Genomic DNA, 21978 nt, shown 5'->3' on the forward strand with positions numbered 1-21978 from the left:
CCACCAGTGTACTTTGTACCATTGGACCAGTGGCACCCACTGTCAACGCAGGCCAGCGTAGAGTAGCCGCACTGTCAAGGCACCTGCTCCTGGCAGCAGCAGAGGGGCTCTGGAGCCAAGAACCGCCCCAGCAGCAGCATTAGCCAGCTCGGGAGCCAAGCACCATCCCCCGACAGCAGCAGCAGCAGTAGCTGGCCCAAGAGTGGAGCCCCACCCTCAGCAGCAGCAGCAGAGCCATGGGAGTCCAGAACCACCCAGCTATTTGGGAGCAGAGACCCTCCATCAGCAGCAGTAGAAGATCCAAAGCTAAGACCCATCCCCCTGTAGCAGCAGCAGCAGCAGCAGCATCAACGTGGATCAGGAGCCGAGCCCCGCCAGGCAGCAGCAGTACCTGCACACCTCAGGAGCACACCAGCTGGACCTATGTAGCCCAGCAGTGCCCACACAACAGATGAACATGAGCTGCCAGCCATCAATCCTCCCAGACCCATAGCACAGAAGAGATGCCAACCAGAGAGCCACTCACCAGAACAGATTGGGAGGCCTAGCAGTATTACCTGATACATATTGACCTACTTACACATCCCAACATGCCTCACCTGGCCTCAAACTACCAGACTGCTAAAATGGTGAGAAAAAGAAAAGAACCCCTAAATGAAAGAAAAGGAGGGATCACCAGAAAAGCAACTATATGAAATAGAGGCAAGCAGTTTGTCAGATAAAGAATTCAAAGCAATGGTTTTCAGGATGTCTAAACAACTTAGTGAGAACTACAAGCAACTTAATGAGAACTATAGCAGAATTAAAAAACAGGTAGAAACTATAAAAAAAAAATCAAGTGGTAATGAAGAATGACATAACTAATATGAAAAATACCTTGGAAGGATTCAATAGCAGATTAGAAGAAGCTGAACTGAATTGGTGAGTTCAAAGACAAGGTAGAAAAATAACACCAATTACAGCAGCAAATGGAAAAAAAATTAAAAAGCAGGAGAATTTAAGGGAGATTTGGGACAATATGAAACATAACAACCTTTGCATCACAGGGGTACCAGAAGAAGAACTAGAGAAAGGAATAAAGAACCTGTTTGAAGAAATAATGACAGGAAACTTCCCTAACCTGGTGAAGGAAAAACGTACTCAAGTCCAGGAAACACAGAAAGTCCCAATCAAGATGAACTCAAAATGACCCACAGCTAGGCACATTATAATTAAAATGGCAACCATTAAAACAAAGAAAGAATCTTACTGGCAGCAAGAGAGAATCAAAAGTTACCTACTAGGGAGCTCCCATTAGACTGTCAGCTGATTTCTCAGTAGAAACATGGCAGGCCAGAAGGGAGTGGCATGAAGTATGCAAAGTAATTAAAAGCAAGGGTCTGAATCCAACACTACTCCATCCAGCAAGGCTATCAATCAAAACTGAAGGTGAAATAAAGATCTTCACAGACAAAAAAAGGCTACAGGAATTTACTACCACCAAACCAGCATTGCAATAAATGCTAAAGAGACTGTTGTAGAAGAAGAAACACAGAGAGAGAAACTCAGGCATAAAGAATAAAAATGGCAACAAATAAGTACCTATCAATAATAACCTTAATTATAAATGGCTTAAGTGCACCAATCAAAAGACATAGGGTAGCTGACTGGATAAGAAAACATGACCCATATATATGCTGTCTACAAGAGACCCAACTCACAACAAAAGATTCATGCAGGATGAAAGTAATGGGATGGAAAAAATTTCCATGCAAATGAAAATGAAAAACAGCTGGTGTAGAAATACTCATATCTGATGAGATAGACTTCAAAATGAAGGTCATAAAAAGAGACAAAGAAGGTCACTACATAATATTAAAGGATCAATCCAACAAGAAGATATAACCCTGGAAAGCATATATGCACCAAATATAGGAGCACCAACACATATTGTAAAACTTGTGGAGGACTTCAAGAGAAGAGATCAACAGCAATATAATCACAGTAGGGGACTTTAACACCTCACTTATATCACTGGATAGAACTTCTAGATAAAAAATTAACAAGGAAACAGAGACCCTAAATGATGCTCTAGATCAGCTGGATTTAATTCATATTTACAGAACATTTCACCTCAAAGCTTCAGAATATACATTCTTCTCAAGTGCACACAGACATTCTCAAACATAGACCACATGTTAGGACACAAACTAAGTCTCTACAAGTTCAAAAAGATTAAAATCATATCAAATATCTTATCAGATCACAATGGCATGAAACTATAATCAGTTACAATAAAAACACTCAGAAACTCAGACACATGTAGTTTAAATAGCATGTTATTAAACAATGAATGGGTTTACCAATAAGATCAAGAAAGAAATCAAGGGAATTTCCGGTCAAGATGGTGGCATAGTTAAACATGGTATCACCTCCTCCCACAACCATATCAAAATTACAACTAAACTACGGGACAACCATCACTCAGAACCACCTGAAATAGAGCTGAAGGAAGTCCTACAACTATGAAATTAAAGAAGAGGCCACATCGAGACTAGTAGGAGGGGCAGAGACGCAGATGGGCTAGTCACACACCTACATATGGCGGATAAAAATCTTCCTGGGTACCTCAACTGTGAAGGTCCTCTCTGAGGAGTGAGGGGTCCCCATCCCATACTAGGCCCCTCAGCTCGGGGTTCCAGTGCTCGGGGTTCCAGGAAGAGAAGTCTCATTACTTCTGGTTGTAAAAACCACCATGAATTGAGGCTGAAAGAGGCTTAGGCTTCTAGAGTCCCAGGCAGATCCTCTTAAAGGGCCCACGCACAGACTTACTCAGACCCACCACTCCCTCCAGGCTCCAGCATTGGGGAGGCAGCTTGAAAGGCACCAGAGATATACTGGGAAGAACTGAGTTGTTTGGCATCGGGGAGAGAGTTGGAGAGGCAGCTTTCTCCCAGACAGATGTGTTGGTAGAGACAGTTGTTCCTTTGGTGAGCCCTTCCCTTACAGGGCCAACAGACAGGCGCCATAGCAGGGACTCCAGCAACCTGGTTCACACTGTTTGCCCCACTCTGGTGATTCTCTGAGACCCCGCACCACCCAAATTTTAGGCCCACCCAAGGTGTTTCCAGTGGCTTTACCATAGGATTGGCCTGTCTTGGGTCCTGCTTTAGATTTTCCTAAATTCTCTCAAACAAACAGCATCTGGCTTCAGCGAGCCCCATACCTCTCACTGAGTGGCCCCAGGCCTGGAACTAGAAGCAGCCAGGCTTGGTTCACAGCTTAGCTCTTCCTGGGAACCTCCAAGCCCGACACAAGAAGCAGCCATCTGCAGATCACTTTGTAGCTTATGCCTGCTGGCCCCAGGTAGAACACAGGCAGAGGCTGACCTTGCCCCAGAACCAACCCACCCAGTGGACACCTTCAGACCACATCGAAGCACCACCACCCAACTACCTCAATAAGCAACACACTCAAGGAGTGGACTCAGTGTGTACCACGCCCCGCTGAAGTAAGTCTTGCTCTGTGTGGTGGGTCCTTGCACAGCTGATGCTCCAAGGTAGTCAGAGGTCAGTGGTTAGTGGGCACAGCCAGTTCTTGCAGCTGATCAGCCTCAGTGAATCCATCCCATTGATGTGTCAATAGCAATCAAGATTCAATTACAACAGAAGGGTGTAGATTACAAATGAGAGGTGTACCTCGAGGGCCCAGCTCGGGTGATCAGGGAGGCTGTGCCACTGGACACAAAGTAGAACATATGTCATTTTCATTTACAGAGGAGGATATTGAGATTTAGATAAGTTATTAGGCCAAAGGTACATACCTAGTAAATGGCAGAGGACTTTGGTTAACCATGCAGTCACTAGCAAGAGTCAACTAGTTGCAGTTAAATCTGAGAATCCATGTGACCAATAGATAAATATAAAGCATTTTTGCTGGTGAGGATGTGGAGAAAAGGGAATCCTAGTATACTATTGGTGGGAATGGAAACTGGTACAGCCCTATGCAAAACAGTATGGTATTTTCTCAAAAAATTAAAAAACAAACTGCCATTTGACCCAGTGATCCCACTTCTAGGAATATATCCTAAGAATCTTGAAACACCAATCAGAAAGAATATATTCACCTCTATGTTCACAGCAGTGCTATTTATAATTAGCTATCTCAAAATATACCCCTAAATTTCCAGGAAGAGCTCGTTTTCCAGTAGCCCCCATGTACTGGCAAGAGAGACCACTAGTATCTGAGAAAAATAGTGCAAAAAGAACATTTTGATTCTGTACACACCCTGCCTATATAATTAGTATTAGTAATCCTAAATCCAACAATAATACCACTAGAAACATAAAAGGAGTAAAATTAAGGACTGAGCTTTAACCAAAAATCTTTTAAGTTTTAAGCCCTGTTAAAACAACATGGACTTCCGGTCAAGATGACAGTGTAGGTAAACGCGGTATCGCGTCCTCTCACAACCACATCAAAGTTACAAGTAAACTACAGAACAACCGTCATTGAAAGCCGCCTGAAACTGAGCTGAATGTAAGTCCTACAACTATGGAATTAAAGAAGCAGCCGCATCGAGACTGGTAGGAGGGCAGAGGCGGACAGGCTGGTCCCACACCCACGTGTGGTGGATAAAAATCAGGAGGATACCTTGGCTGGGAAGGTCCTCCCTGAGGACTGAGGGGTCCCCATCCCACACCAGGCACCCCACTCAGGGTTCCAGTGCCAGGAAGAGAAGTCCCATAACTTCTGGCTGGAAAAACCAGCAGGAACTGAGGCTCAGGGAGGCTGAGGCGGCTGGAGCCCCAGGCAGCTCCTCTTAAAGGGCCCGCGCACAAACTTACTCGGACTTGCTCCCTCTAAGCTTGGAGGGGAGGCAGTTTGAGGGGCGCCAGAGACATACAGGGAAGAACTGAGCTGTTTGACATTGAAGTGAGGGCTGGAGAGGGGGCTTTCTCCTTGACAGACCTTGCTATCAGAGGCCTTTGTTCCTTTGGTGAGCCCTTCCCTGGGGCAGCAGACAGCCACCATATCTGGGACTCCAGCAACCTGGCTCACACTGGTTGTCCCGCCTGGTGATTCCTTGGGGCCCCGTCCCCCCCCAACTTTCAGACCCACCCAAGATTGGCCAGTCTTGGATCCTGCTTCAGATTTTCCTAAATTCTTTCAAACAAGCAGCATCTGGTCTCACCTAGCCTCATACCTCTCGTTAAGTAATACATGGAAACAAACACAGGAAGCCAGCCGAAATGAGGAGACAAAGAATCAGGTCCCAAATGAAAGAACAGAACAAAACTCCAGGAAAATAACTAAGTGAAATGGAGATAAGCAACCTAACAGATGCTGAGTTCAAAACACTGCTTATTAGGATGCTCAATGAACTTAGTGAGAACCTCAGTGAACTTAGTGAGGGCCTCAAGAGCTTAAAAAAGGACCAGTCAGAAATGAAGGATGCACAGTCAGAAATGAAGGAGGCATTAACTGAAATAAAGAATAATTTAAACAGATTCAATAATTGAGAAGATAAAGCCAAGAAGCAAACCATCGATTTGGAATATAAGGAAGCAAAAAACACCCAATCAGAACAGCAAAAAGAAAACAGAATCCAAAAAAATGAGGAGAGTGTAAGGAGCCTCGGGAACAACTTCAAGCGTGCCAACATTCGCATCTTGGGGGTGCCAGAGGAGAAGAGAGAAAACAAAAAATCAAAAACCTATTTGAAACAATAATAGCAGAAAACTTCCCTAACTTGGTGAAGGAAACAGACATACAAGTCCAGGAAGCACAGAGAGTCCCAAACAAGAAGAACCCCTAGAGGCCCACACCAAGACACATCATCATCAAAATGCAAAAGGTTCAAGACAAAGAGAGAGTCTTAAAAGCAGCAAGAGAAAAGCAGTTAGTCACCTACAAGGGAGTTCCCATAAGGCTGTCAGCTGATTTCTCAAGAGAAACTTTGCAGGCCAGAAGGGAGTGGCAAGAAATATTCAGAGTGATAAAAAGCAAGAACCTATAACCAAGATTACTCTATCCTGCAAAGCTGTCATTTAGAATCAATGGCCATATAAAGAATTTCCCAGACAAGGAAAAGCTAAAGGAGTTCATCACCATCAAGCCATTATTATATGAAATGTTGAAGGATCTTCTTGAAGAAAAAGATAAAAAATATGAACAAACAAAATGGCAATGAATATATATCTATCAACAATTGAATCTACAAACAAAATGAACAGGCAGAAGAGAAACATTCTCAGATACAGAGAACATTTTGTTGGTTGCCAGATGGGAGGGGGTTTGGGGGATGGGTGAAAAACGTGAAGGGATTAAGAAGTACAAATTGGTTGCTAGACTGACAAACCTCAAAGGGAAGGGGGGTTGGGGAGTGGGAAGAAATAAACCAAAGAATTTATATGCATAACCAATGTACACAGACAACAGTGTGGGGAAAGGCAGGAGGGGGTCAACGGGGAAAAATGAGGAACATCTGTAATACATTCAACACTAAAGATAAGTTTAAAAAACAGAAACAAAACAAACAAACAAAAAACCAATAACCTTATATATACAACCTATTTTCTCAGTAATTCAAGTATGTAGAAAATAAGATTTCTTTGGCAACTGAAAATAGTTTAGTGTTTCAAAATAATCATTTGTTCTCACGGCAAATACAGGTTTAAGAAATTGAGTTAAATGAACAATGCAGTTAGAGCATACCCTCAATGTTGTTTCTACAACTAAATTCCTGTCTGTTTTCTCCCCATCCTTTGCCTTGTCCTTGAGTAGAGAATTGAAAATGTCTTAAGTGGAGTGATTATCTGGACTCTAAATCATTGAGATTCCACTAAACTGAGTTACTCAAAAGCTATTTACTGAGCACTGGCTATGTGTAATACAACCCTATAACTTACGTCCAAACTGGCGTACTTGAGAATAAAGGGAGCACTGCTGGTATTAACATTGACAGAGGCTTAAACCCAGACAGTCCCCAACTGGACTAGGTAAACCAAGATGAATGCCAAACCAGCTATGCAGTAAACACTGAACTTGTCACTGGACACACACATTCATAGTCCTTACCCTCAAGGTGTTTTTTGTGAAGCAAGAAGAAAGAAATAGAACAGTGAATTATCATTGCAATGAGTGTCATAAAGGAGAAGTGTAGGATGTTACAGGAAGGTGAAAGAATGGACCTGACTTCAGTTTTACTAATGAGTTTCAGTTAGAAGTTGGGGTGGGAAAGAACCAGGCAGAAAGATTGTGCAGTGGAGAGGGGGTGGGTGGTTGGGGGTGGAGCAGGGCAGAAGATTTAAGAACAGGGAAGGTGCACTGAGATGAGGCTGGAGTAGTGGGCTGGTCCCTATACAAAATTTTAGATTTTTATTCCAAGGAAAATGAGTATTAAGCAGGAAGCTAATATTAGCATACATTAGAATACATTTTTAAAAAGAGATACATTTGGTTCTTATATCATTCAGAGGTCAAAAAACTGTTTCTACAAAAGGCCATATAGTAAATATTTTAGGCTTTGTGGGTTATTGGGTAGCAACTCCTCAGCTCTCTCTGCTGTTGCAGTGGGAAAGCAGCCACAGACAATACATAAACAAATGAGAGTGGCTGTGTTCCAGTAAAACTTTATTGTTGGACACTGAAATTTGAATTTCATATAATCATGCCATAAAATATAATTCTTATTTTAGTTTTTTTAAAAACCCATTAAGAATGTAAAACCAGCCCTGGCTGGTTTGGGTCAGCGGTTGGACCTGGTGCCCTCGGACCAAAGAGTCTTGGGTTTCATTCTGGTCAAGGGCACGTACCTCAGGCCCTGGTCGGGGTTGTGCAGGAGGCAACCAATCAATTTGTCTTTCTCTCACCTATGTTTCGCTTTCTCTCTCTCTCTCTTTCCCTCTCCCTCCCTCCCACTCTATCTGAAGACAAATGGAAAAATATCCTTGGGTGAGGATTTTTTTTAAAAAAATAATGTAAAACCATTTTTACTTTGCAAACCATACAAAAACAGGTGGCGAGACTGTTTGGCTGTGGTACAGAATATAGAAGGGGCAGGCTTACACTAAAATTAGCTGAGGGGGTAGGATGGGGAAGGACCTAGAGACTTCTCTTAAACCATGGTTGCACAGTTCTTTACAAAAGACAAAATATCAGTTGTGTGTATCAAAGAATGGAGTTGCCACTATCCTCTGGCCTCACAAATCCCAGATACTCAATGTCTAGAAAAAGGATGCTAAACTCAAAGATTGTGAACTAAGCTTAAGTGCTAGAAATTACTGCTTGAATGACCACAGTGACAGTTTAAACACATCTACACATTGAGGACTTATGCTAAGCTAAGTTGGATATCTAAAATAAACTATACTTTCTGAAGCAAAGCATCAGAGGTATTTCATAAATGAAAAAAAAAATTACTTTTAAAGGCATTATTTCTCAAAGGCACCAAATTTGCCTCCAGCTTTTCCCCCTATTGTATATTTATTTTATTGGAGAAATACACACACGTGCATGTGCGTGCGCACACACGCACACAGAATTTTAAAATAATTTTGTTGCATTTACCTTAACTGAATAATCTTTTTCTAGATTAATTTGCTTTGTATTTAAGGCCTTTTCACATAAAAAGTAAGGAAAGTAAGACATATTTACTTTTACTCTGATTCCCTAAGTAAACATGAATAGAATATTTTGACATTGAATTCTCTAAAAATATTTTGACTATATATAAAATGTATTGTTCAAATTACTTATTTTTTTCCTTTATTAATTTTAGAGAGAGAGAAGTGAGAGGGAGAGAGAGATAGAAACATCGATGAGAGGGAACATCGATTGGCTGCCTCCTGCATGCCCCACACTGGGGATTGGGCCCACAACCTGGGCATGTTCCCTGCCTTGGGATAGAACCTGCGACCTCTTGGTGCATGGGTCCACACTCAACCACTGAGCCACACTGGCCAGGCTCCAAGCCATTTTTTGAAATAAGTTCTACTGAGCTATAATTCACATACCATAAAATTCAAAAGTTTTTAAATTAAAAATGGAACTGCCATTTGACCTAGTGATCCCACATCTAGAAATATGTCCTAAGAAGCCTGAAACACCAATCAGAAGGAATATATACACCCCTATGTTCATAGCAGTGCTATTTATAATAGCTATGATCTGGAAACAGCACAAGTGTCCACCAGTGATGAGTAGATAAAAAAGCTGTAGTACATTTACACAATAAAATACTATGCAGCTGTGAGAAAGAAAGATCTCTTACCCTTTGAGACAACATGGAAGGACCTGGAAAGTATTTTGCTAAGTGAAATAAGCCAGTCAGAGAAAGACATGAACTCACTTATTTGTGGAATATAATGAACAAAATAAGCTGACAATCAAAATAAATCCAGAGACATGAAAGTAGGGAACAGACTGACAAACCTCAGAGGGAAGGGGATTGGGGGTGGGGGGGGAGCCGGGAAGAGATAAACCAAAGAACATACATGCATATATGTATAACCAATGGACACAGACTATAGTGTGGGGAAGGCAGGAGGGGAGCAGGGAGGAGGATGTCAATGGGGGAAAAATGTGGGGACATCTGTAATACATTCAACAATAAAGATAAAAAGTTTTTTTAAATATAAAATTTCAGAAGTTTTTAGCATATCCAGGGTTTAGTATATACAACTATCACCACTAATTTTAGAAATTTTTCATCAACCCAAAAGATACCCAAGTCCATTAGCAGTCATTCCTCATTCCTCCCTTGCCCTGGTAACAAAATTATTTAAAAAATTTCTATGAATCTACCTATTCTGGACATTTCATAAAAATAGAATCATATAATGTTTTCTTTGGGGCTGGCTTTTTTCACATGAAGCATTATGCTTCATGGTTCACCTCTGTTGTAACATGTATCAGTACTTCACTCCTTTTTATAGCTGAATGGTATGATTATACTTTTGTTTATTCATTCATCAACTGATGGACATTTTGGATGTTTCCACTTTTTGGCTATTATGAATAATGCTATGAACATCTGAGTGCAAGTTTCTAGTAAACATATGTTTTCGACTCTTTTGCATAAAGTGATGAGGGTGGGGCTTTAATGATGAGACTGGGGCCATATATAAAAAGACACTAGAGAGTTTGTTCTCTCCCTCTCTCTCTTTCCCTAACAGGTGGCAGCCAGAAGGCAGCCATCTCTAAGTCAGAAACTGTTCTCACCAGAACCCAACCATACTGGCATCCTAATCTCAGACTTCCAGACTCCAAAACTATGATAAAATAAATTTCTGATGTTTAAGCCACTCAGCCTATGACATTTTGTTATGGCAGCCTGAACTAAGATAAAGGTCATAAGGGTGAGGCCCTAGTGCTATAGAACTGGTGTTCATACAAAAAAAGGAGACACCAGGAGTGTGCATGAACAGAGGTAAAGCCATGTGAGGGCATAGTGAGAAGGCTGCAAGCCAATGAGAGCGGTCACACCAGAAAGTCACCCTGCTGGCACCATAATCTTGGACCTCTAGCATATAATCTTTTCTGATGTTGCTGGATTTGGTTTGCTAACATTTTGTTGAGGATTTTTGTTTCTATATTCATAGACATAATGAACATAAACATTGTAGTTTCCTTGTGATGTTCTTTGTCTGGTTTTGTCATCAAGGTAATACTACTGGCTCATAGGTAATACTAGTTTGGAAAGTGTTTGCCCCCTTCCATTTTTGGAATACTTTGTGAAGTGTTGGTGTCAATTCTACTGTAAACTTTTGGCAGAATTCACCAATGAAGCAAGCCATCTGGGCCTGGGCTTTTCTTTGTGGGTAGATTTTTTTTTTTAATTGATTCAGTCTCTTTCCTGCTATCAGTCTATTCAGATTTTCTATTTCTACTTGAGTTTAGTTTCAATAGTTTGTGACTTTCTAGGTTTTTGTCCATTTCATTTAGGTTAACAAATTTGCTGGTCAATTTAGCTAAAGGTTTGTCCATTTTGTTGATCTTTTCAAAGAAAGAACTTTTGGTTCTGTTGTTTCTATTTTTCTACTATCTATTCCATTCATTTCTGTTCTAAAATCTGTTAGTTCCTTTCTTCTATTTACTTTGAGTTTAGTTTGTTCTCCTTTTTTAAATTTTTAATTTTGTTTTAGAGACTGGTAGGGAGGGAGGGGGAGAAAAAGGGATAGGGTGAGAGAGAGAGAGAGAGAATAACAATGTGAGAGACAAACGTAGATTGGCTGCCTCCTGCACGTGCCCCAACCAAGGATCAAACCTGAAACCTAGGTATAAGTACTGACTAAAAATCGAACTCGCCACTTTTTGGTGTAAAGGATGACACCCAACCAGGTGAGCCATACTGGCCTGGACTTCTTTTTCTTTCTTAAGGTGGAAAGTTAGTCTATTGATTTGAGATCATTCTTTTTTAATATAGGTGTTTTTTTGTTTTGTTTTTTATGTTTTAATTAATTTTTGAGACAGAGAAACATTGATGTGAGAGAAATACATGCATCAGCTGCCTCCTGCATGCCCCCTACTGGGGATTGAGCCCACAACCCAGGCTTGTGCCCTGACCGGGAATCAAACCAGGACCTCTTAGTCCATTGGATGACATTCAATCCACTAAGCCATACGGGCCAGGCTAGGTGGTGTTTTAAAAACAACTTTTAAGCCCTGGCCAGTTTGGCTCAGCGGTTAGAGCGTCTGCCTGTGGTCCGGAGAGACCCAGGTTCGGTTCCCGCTAAGGGCATGTACCTCGGTTGCAGTTTGTCCCCGGCCCTGGTTGGTCGTGCGGGTGGCAGCCACTCGATGTGTCCCTTTCACATCGATGTTTCCCTCTCTCTCTCTCTTCCTCTCTCTCCCTCCCACTCTGTCTGCACAAAAAATGGAAGAAAAAAAAAAAAAAACAACTTTTAAAATTGATTTTTAGAGAGAGGAGGAGGGGAGAGAGTGAGAGACAGAGAGAGAAACACTGATTCCTTGCTCCACCTATCCATGAATTCATTGGTTGATTCCCTTATGTGCCCCAACCAGAGATCAAACCCACAACCTTGGCATATAGGGAGGATGCTCTAACCAACCAAGCTACCCAGCCAAGGCTTAATATAGGTGTTTATAGTTATAAATCCCCCTCTAAGCACTGCTTTAGCTGTATCTCTTAAGTTTTAGTATGTGTGTTTTTGTTTTCATTTAACTCAAAGTATTTTCTAATTTCCTTTAAGATTTTTTTCTTTCAACCAGTTATTTAGGAGTATTCTGTTTAATATCGACTTTTTGTGAATTTCCCAGATGTCCTTTTATTATTTATTTCTAACTTCATTCCATTGTGGTCAGAGAGTATATTTTGTATTATTTCAATCCTTCTGAATACATTAAAGCTTGTTTTATGACCTGGCATATAGTCTATCCATGTGTACTCGAGAAGGACGTGTATTCTGTTTTGTGTGGAGTGTCCCACAGATGTCTTTTTATTAGCTCTAGTTAGCTTACAGTTTTGTTCAAGTCTTCTATTTCCTTGTTGATCTTCTGTCTGATTGTGTTATCCATCACTGAAAGTGACGTATTAAAAGCTCTAACTATTATTGTTGAATTATCTATTTCTCCATCCAATTCTGATAGTTTTAGTTTCATGTATTTTAGGGCTCTGTTATTAGGTGCATATAAATCTATTAATTGTTATAAATTCTAGATAGATTTATTCTTTTATTATTATAAAACATTCTTCCTTGTCTCTATTAATTTTTGTCTGAAAGTCTATTTTGTCTGATATAGTCCAGCTCTATAGTCTAGCTCTCTTTTGGTTGTCTGTACGGTATATATTTTTCCATCCTTGTATGTTCCATCTGTTTATGCCGTTGAATCTAATGTGTCTCATATACAGCATATAATTCAATCATGTTTTTTTCATTCATTCTACCTACCTCTGTCTTCTGTTGAAGTGTTTAATCCATTTAACAACTTAACGTAATGCCTGCAATTTTGCAATTTTTTTCTCTGGGTTGTGTATTTTTTGCCCTTCTATTTCTCCATTACTGCCTTGTTATGTGTTAAATAAACAGTTCTAGTGTACCATTTAAATTCCTTTAATGTTTCTTTTACTATATTTCTAAAGTTATTTTCTTGGTGGTTACCCTGGGGATTACAATTAATATCTTAACTCATAACTATGGATTTTGTTTTGCTTCAAGTTTCTTCTTGGAATTTTTGTTTTTTAATCCTCACCTGAAGATATTTTTCTATTTATCTTCTGGTAGAGTGGGAGGGAGGGAGAGAGACAAGAATCAACATGAGAGAAACACATCTACCGGTTGCCTCCCGCACGACCCCGACCAGGGCCAAGGACGAAATGCAACTGAGGTACGTACCCCGGACCGGAATTGAACCGCAACTCTTTGGTCCGAGTGTTGACGCTCTAACCACTAAACCAAACCACCCAGGGCTCTTCTTGATATTTAAATAGTCTAGTCAAAATTAACTCCATAACAAATAAAAAGGAGCTTTTCAACTCACAAACAGTGTTTAGGTACACTCTGGGAAGTTGCTATTATAACAAGTACCTGCCTCTGGTATAAACACTTACCTTGTCTAATAGTGCATTCTGCCACAATCTAAAGATACTGAGGTAACTTCTATCCCTGGCACCAAAAGATGTAAAGAAAAACTGAAAAGAAAAATAGTAGGATAACTTTAGTGTCATTTTAAAAAGGGGAAAGTATCTGTCATGAAGGTCTGTTAGCAGTTGCTATGGTCAAAGCTAGTAGGTCACCATTGCCTACTTGATATACTATTTTTGTTTAACTTTTTGCTGCAATAGACAAAATAACAGGTACATGGTGCATGAACCAGGTGTCTTTCAAACTGTATCTTACAGCAAATACAATTTTATCAATATTTACTAGGGATAGGAGCTGGAAATAGGTAGCTTTTTATGTTCATCATAGTTTAACTATGAAAATCAATCTAAATTTATGAAAAAAATTAAAATTTTATTAATTCTGAACTTTGCAAAGAAATGTGATTTGGTAGCCATTTGAGACAAGTACATAGAAAGAATAAGAAAAAATGTAGTGGATTTCAGAGATAATTTTGTTTTTTAAATCTTCACCCGAGGACATTTTTTCATCTATCAGCAGATGGAGGGAGGGAGAGAGAGAGAGAGAGGAAGAGAAACATGGATGTGAGAGCGACACATTGACTGGTTGCCTGCCACACAACCCTGACCAGGGCCAGGGATGAACCGCAACCGAGGTATGTGCCCTTGACCAGAATCAAACCCACAACTCTTTGGTCCATGGGCCAGTGCTCTAACTGCTGAGTCAAACCGACTAGGGCTTCAGCAATTAATTTTAAGGATCTTAATATAAAATTGTATCATCTTTCATAGTCTTCTCAAAAATCTAAAAATACCTAATCTCTGCTAATTATAGCTATAAAACATCCATATTAACAATAAACGATGCTTTGAATTTTGCACAAGAAAAACAGTATGTTTCAATCTATAATTCTATGTTTGTGCTTAGCCCATTTCTTCTTATGCATTTAAGTGGATTTTTGCAAAGTCACATTTAAAAATTTTTTTTTTTTTTAATCCTCACCCGAGGACATTTTTCCATTTTTTGTTCAGGTAGAGTGGGAGGGAGAGAGAGGAACAGAGAGAGAGAGAGAAACATCGATGCGAAAGGAACACATCGAGTGGCTGCCACCCGCACGACCAACCAGGGCCGGGGACAAACTGCAACCGAGGTACGTGCCCTTAGCGGGAACCGAACTGGGTCTCTCAGGACCGCAGGCTGACGCTCTAACCGCTGAACCAAACCGGCCAGGGCAAAAGTCACATTTTAAAATAGGCTTTTACTAGAAAATCAGACAAGTGGCAGCACTAAATACAGTTTCTCAGTATATCATCTCTTCCATTTCCCTAGTTAGTGACTTTTTATGATTAAATGCTTATTTTTAGGTATGAGAATGCTTAGTTCTATGTCTGACTTATTAAATAAAATATCAAACTAATAATATTTCAGGTGTTTACATTTTTCATACAAAGATGTTAAAGTATAATTTTCCAATTAATAAATTGAAACCTTGCTATATAATAGTCTCTCTAAAACAAAACTTTTTTAACAAGGATATAGCTAAGAACTCTTCCAAACTGGATTATATATACATTATGTCACCTAATGTCGCACACAGAGCCCTAATCAATTTTCCAGGTGGGTACAGAAAGATTCTTCATATATCTTCACTAAGAAATGGCAAATATTATTGGTGGTGATAAAAATGATGGCAATTAAAATAACGGCCATCCTAAAAAAAATTATAATGATTATGTGTGTTTACTTGTATGCTACCCAAACCTCTGTTCACCAGGATCATTTGTTTTTGTTAGTTGCTACTGTGCATAAAAACGCTTATAGAATTATTAAGGTATTAGAAATAATAAGGATGTTTTGCTAATGTTTACCCTATCTCCTTCTGATAATGAAGAAACGATAAAGATGGGAGAAAGTTCTCTTTAAACTATAAAGTACAAAAAATGTTAGCAGTCATTTAAAGTTAATCATCAAGCCTGGTCAGTGTGGCTCAGTGGCTCGAGCGTTGTCCCATGGACTGAGAGGTCCTGATGAATTCCCGTCAGGGCACATGCCCAGGTTATGGGCTCCATCCCCAGTGAGAGGTATGCAGGAGGCAGCCAGTCAATGTTTCTCACATCGATGTTTCTATCTCTCTCTCTCCCTTCCTCTCTCTCTAAAAAAAGCAATAAAAACATATTTAACAACAAAAAATTAAAAATTAAATTAATCATTAATACGTATTTAAGTATACAGAAATCTAGTATGAAATTCAATGTATCTCAATTAGATATTCCTAACTCCAAGAATTGCTTATATTCCCAAAGCCGGTGATCAGTTCGAGGCAGATTTTCTCCACATTATGTAATAAAGGAAAGGCAGAAATGTTTTTCACCTTTTCACCCTCTGTAGCAATCTGGATAGCATTTGGGATGAGTCGGGCAGTTTTCTCCTTGGTCATGAAGGTTATATTCTTTAAAGCAATAGAAATCTAAACAACACAAAACAATGAAACAATGAAAAATTGCAAAATGGCTATTTTCATAATACAACACAAAATACCAAGTATGACATCAATCTACTTCAGACTAGAAAAATCTAAATGAGTTAATAGTAATGACATGCTTGCCTTCTCAGAGAAAAACAGGGTAAATAGTCACACATTCTTCCTTTCAGTAATTTCCCACATCAACATTAAGATAAAGTATGAAAAGACATGTGGGTGTTCATGTTCTACATTAACACACACATACACACACACACTTCAGTCTGTCACATAAGACATGATTTTGGCAGCCAAAAGGATGTATATTCAAGCTTTTCTGAAATCTTTCTCTGACTGTATTACATATGTTCAAATGGAGCTCAATGTATTAAGAAAAATATATTGCACACCTCTACAGCACATACTGTGTTTATATATATACAAGTATAGATATAGAAATATATATAAATTTACTTTAGAATCTAAAGTATATTACTTTTAAGAGGAATGTATACATTTCTATCTAAGCAATTATTTGTATCAACAAATCAAATCAAAATATGTCTTACTGTAGTTTCCCATCTGAAGATGTTGCTATGGAAACACAGCCAATTTTCTGAAAGGTATAGTCGTCCCTGAAGCAAAATGTCTCTCTGAAGAGCACAAGCATAATCTATATACACAAAAATAAAAACCAGCTTAGTCACAGAAATATGGCAACTTAATAAATCTAATACTACTTTAACACACGGAAAAACAGCACTCTTTGTTCATTAGTTCATTTGTTCATTCATTCACTCAATTGTATTCTTTGTGCACCATACACTAGGGTTACCAGAAAAGAAACTTGCCCTCATGGAACACAGTCTAGAGGGGAAGGCATACAATAAACACATTTATCAGTATAATGACCAAAGCGTAGAGAAAGCTATGAGATAATATAATATCAAGAAGAGTTTTGCAAAAAAAGGTCATCTTTAAACTGAGACCTAAAGATCAATAAAGGATCAGCTGGACCATGAGAGAACAGTATGTGCAAAGATCCCATGGTAGAAAGAAACACAGCACATTTAAGCAACTATACAAAGATAGATCTCGGGCCTAGAAAAGCTAGATCATGTAAGGTGCTTTAGGTCATGGTAAGCTGTGGACTTGATGACAAGCACTGATAAGTTTTAAGTGGAAGGGACATCATCAGTTGTATCTTATTAATGACAACTTTATTCACACTATGAGAATGGATTCAGATAAATTAGTTGGAAATCCAGGGGAAAACTGATGGTGGCTCAGACCAGGAGATGACAGTATTAATAAAAGATATTGAGAGGCAATACTGATGGAGAATTGGTGATTAATTACACGTTAGACAAGGGTGGGGGAGAGAACAAGGATAACTCCAAAAATTGTATGTATGTGTGTGTGTGTGTGTGTGTGTGTGTGTGTGTGTATGTATGTGTACCACAGACACACATATATGTATATGCACATACGCATATATGTGTGTATATGTACAGATATGTGTGTATACACACACACACACATATATAAACTTAGTTTGTTTTAAAATTGACGCTCTCCATCTCAGAACTAAAATCCATTAAAATCAAGAGTGTGCTGGTAAATGCCACTGTCTATAACAAGTTAATACCATATTTCTAAGATTAAGAGCTGGCTCTTTGGCTATTGTAAATAATATTGCTAAATTATCAATAAATCAAGATATAAAGGACTGTTGTGAGAAGATTTAGTTAACCTAATAAATTTAAAAACTATATATACAATGATAAGCAATTTTAGGAAAAAGTTGTGGAGGTTATAAACCTCAAAATATTTAAATTTAATCATTAATATTCTAAGTAAATACTGAAAATTGAGCAAAGGAATGCACTCTTTCAAAATGCTTCCTTCGGCTAAACAAAACTGAGATGCCACCAAACAAAAAATCCTAGCAAATAATTAAGCAGATTAAGTTACTCATTTACTAGTATGCTTTTCTAAAACAGGGATTGGGCTAAAGGTCACCTTGAGGTGTCCTGAAAGTTTTATCTAAACCACTGAAACATTTTATTAGTTTAATGCTTCTCAAATTTCACATCAGAAATATCTGGCAGACTTATTAAAACACAGATTGCTAGGCCCCTCCCTAGAGTTTCTGATTAGATGTTTGGGCTGGGGTGAAGAGTTTGCTAAACAAGTTCATGGGTGATGCCAACATTGCTGGTCTGTGGACCACACTATGAGAACCACTGCATTACTTCACATTGTCTATGTTCAAAGCTACAGTGACCAAATGGATTATTTCAACTGAAGATTATTTAATATAGCCCTGGCCTGTTTGGCTCAGCGGTTAGAGCATCAGCCTGCGGTCCAGAGAGACGGGTTTGGTTCCCGCTAAGGGCACGTACCTCAGTGGCGGTTTGTCCCCGGCCCCGGTTGGGTTGTGTGGGTGGCAGCCACTCGATGTATCCCTTTCTCGTCGATGTTTCTCTCTCTCTCTCTCTCTCTCTCTCTCTCTCTCTCTCTCCCTCTCCCTCTCTCCCTCCCACTCTATCTGAACAAAAAGTGGAAAAATGTCCTCGAGTGAGAAAAAAAAAAGATTATTTAATATAGTTTGACATTTTTCAGTGGTTTTAAAAATGGTTTCCCCAAAACAGCTGTATTGTATTGTAATAAATTTGTACCTCAATAAAATTTAATTTTTATAAAATAGCTTTTTAGCAATATAGCCTATGCAAGAAATGAGCAAAATTTTTTAAAAGCAGAGATTTAATTTCTTTTTGCTCCCAATTTCCCTACTTATACACAAGCATGTAATTATCAGCATTTCACATAGCAATATTCTGCCTGATTTGAGTCATGTTAACAATCTGATTCATATAAAAGAATAAGAAAGTAATGTTCATCAAACATCATGTTATGGGTTTTATAACTTTATAACTGGTTACAAGAAAGTTAGAATAAAATGAAGTAAATTCAATAAGCAACATAGGTCAATTTGATACATGTGTTACATCAATTTACTATTATATGATCAATTTTGTCACAACTGAATGGCTCCAACTCAAAGATTACTTTAATAACTATAATATAACAATAGCTATACCAGCAATATGTCCAAAGTGTTATGGGAATACAGACTGAGTGAACCATATATTTATAAAGTAAGCTTGCACAGTAAGTAGTATGTACATATTTAAATAAACAAGATTGTACTATTTGGTTTTACCAAAGAATTTAGGCATATCTATCCATTAGGGAGATGATAGTGAATTAAAAGAATGTGTTTAGCCCTGGCCAGTTTGGCTCAGCAGTTAGAGTGTCAGCCCAAGGACCAAAGGTTCCCAGGTTCAATTCCTGGAAAGGGCACATACCTGGGTTGCAGGTTTGACCCCCGACCCCAAATGGGGTCATTCAGGAGGCAACAAATCAATGGGTCTCTCTCACATTGTTGTTTCTCTCTTTCCCTTTCTCCTTCCCTCCCTTCCACTCCATCTAAAAAAAATCAATGGAAAAATATCCTTGGGTGAGGATTAACAAAAAACAAACAAAGAATGTGTTTAGCATATTGGACTTCTAACTGAAAGGTTCCAGGTTTGAGTCCCAGCAGAGTCGCAATGCTTGAATTGTGCCCCTAAACCTGTATAACTTTGTTAACCTGTGTCACCCCAATAAAAAAAACAAATGTTTTTTAAATAATCATTCATAAAATTCACATCCAAAAGTATTCTTTTCAGGCAGCAATCATGTTTGGGAGCCCAGTAACACAAACAATGCTTTAAAAAGAACCAGGAACGCCCTAACCAGCTTGGCTCAGCGGTTAGAGCAATGGCCAAAGGACCCAAGCGTCACAGGTTAGATTTCTGGTCAAAGGCATGTGATGGGTTGTAGGTTCCATCCCCAGCCCCAGTCAAGGTCATCCAGGAGGCAATCAATCAATGTGTCTCTCTTACTTCTCCTCCCCTCCCTTCCACTCTATCTAAAAATCAATGGGAAAATATCCCTGGCTAAGGAGTAACAACAACAATAAAAGAACTAGGAACAACATTTTTAGGATTGTTTTCAGATTTAGAACTTAAATTACAAAAGATAACCATTCTCATTTACATTTACCTTACATTTTTCATATCATTTGGTTTTCTTTTTACCTGAAACAACTGTAAGAGTAAATACACATTGAAAAAGAAAAAAATAGCCTTGGCCGGTTTGGCTCAGCGGTTAGGGCGTCGGCCTGCGGTCCCGAGAGACCCGGGTTCGGTTCCCGCTAAGGGCATGTACCTCGGTTGCAGTTTGTCCCCGGCCCTGGTTGGTCGTGCGGGTGGCAGCCACTCGATGTGTCCCTTTCACACCGATGTTTCTCTCTCTCTTCCTCTCTCCCCCTCCCACTCTACCTGAACAAAAAAAGAAGAAGAAAAAGAAAAAAATAGTTTTCCCTGGTGCAAAAGGGAAAAGAATTTCTTTTTTTAATTTTTTTTATTTTTTATCCTCACCCGAGGACATTTTTCCATTTTTTGTTCAGGTAGAGTGGGAGGGAGAGAGAGGAACAGAGAGAGAGAGAGAAACATCGACGTGAAAGGGACACATCGAGTGGCTGCCACCTGCACAACCGACCAGGGCCGGGGACAAACTGCAACCGAGGTACGCGCCCCTATCGGGAACCGAACCCGGGTCTCTCAGGACCGCAGGCCGACGTTCTAACCGATGAACCAAACCGAGAAAGGGAAAAGAATTTCCATTCCCTTTTCCTAGAGCATTTTCTTTAGGAAATTTGTAAATACTTTCTCAGCTCCTTTGTATGAGATTTGTATGAATCTTTTTTTTTTTAATATATTTTTTTTCTTTATTGATTTTAGAGACAGAAGAAGGGAGAGGGAGAAAGAGAGAGAAACATCAGTGAGAGAGAACATCGACTGGCTCCCTCCTGCATGCCCTAATCAGGAATCAAACTGGTGACCTCTTAGTGCATACGCAGACACCCAACCACTGAGCCACGCTGGCTGGGCTGTGTGAATTTTTTTAAAAGCAAATAATCATCATGCACCATTTGTTGAAAAGACTAACTTTTCTCCACTGAATGTGAACCTTCGTCAAAAATCAGTTCACAATATTTATACGAATTTTTATGTGGGCTTTTCTTTCTGTTCCATTAATTTAAGTATCTGTCCTTTGGCAAATCTCATACTGTCTTGATTACACTAGCTTCATAATGTCTTGAAATCAAATACTGTGTATCCTCCAGCTTTCTCCTGTTTCAGAATTGTTTTGGCTGGTCTTTTTTTTTTTTTCCTTTTTCATATAAATTTTAAGATCAGCTTATTAATATCTACAAAAAAACTTGCTGGGATTTTCATTTGAGGGAATCGAAATCTTAACAATATTGAGTCTTCTGATCCATAAACATTTATTGGATCTTCTTTTATCAATGTTTTACAGTTGTCAGCATAGAGAGCCTACACATTTGTTAGGTGTACACCTAAGTACTTCATTATTGGGAATTTCTGATGTAAATAGTATTTCTAAAATTCAAATTCAAATTATTCATTGCCAGTATATATTAATATAATTCTTTCTTTCACCTTCATTTTCAATCATGTGACCTTACTAAACTCACTCATTAAATCTAGATTATTTGAGATTTAATGACATTATCTGAGATTTTCTACATGAAAAGCAAAAATACACACTGAAAATATATCTAGAAAGCTAACTACAAAACTATCTACGGATGATAAGATCCCCAATGATTTAATCTTTTCTTTATTCTATTCTTTATGGCTTTAATATTTTATACATCACCGTGTCATCAAATTAATTTCTTTCAATGAAGCAACGATGAGTATGTAACATTTATAAAGTTTTCCATGAAATGTATTTGATTTCAAGTCACAAACTGGCAAGAAACATATGCAACACACATGGAAAATATCTACTTTTTAAAACATCTAGCAAGCTACT

The 21978-nt window shown here is 39.0% G+C and overlaps 1 protein-coding gene across 2 annotated transcripts in view; it reads right to left on the minus strand.

The window, feature by feature from the left end:
• The window catches only part of GRAMD1C (GRAM domain containing 1C), a 75259-nt gene that overhangs the window by 50854 nt on the left and 2427 nt on the right, over positions 1–21978 (minus strand). The window contains exons 2-4 of one of the 2 annotated variants that reach the window (XM_036243461.1): positions 16596–16699; positions 15937–16032; positions 13553–13633 (exon numbers count right to left, since the gene is read on the minus strand). In XM_036243461.1, the coding sequence (XP_036099354.1) occupies positions 13553–13633; positions 15937–16002 (147 nt within the window). In that variant the 5' untranslated portion in view covers positions 16003–16032; positions 16596–16699. Of the gene's footprint in view, positions 1–13552; positions 13634–15936; positions 16033–16595; positions 16700–21978 lie in introns of those variants that run through there. The other variant, XM_036243459.1, reaches the window with a different exon arrangement.

Source organism: Molossus molossus, unplaced genomic scaffold (genome assembly GCF_014108415.1).
Source record: "Molossus molossus isolate mMolMol1 unplaced genomic scaffold, mMolMol1.p scaffold_m16_p_5, whole genome shotgun sequence".
NCBI lineage: Eukaryota > Metazoa > Chordata > Mammalia > Chiroptera > Molossidae > Molossus > Molossus molossus.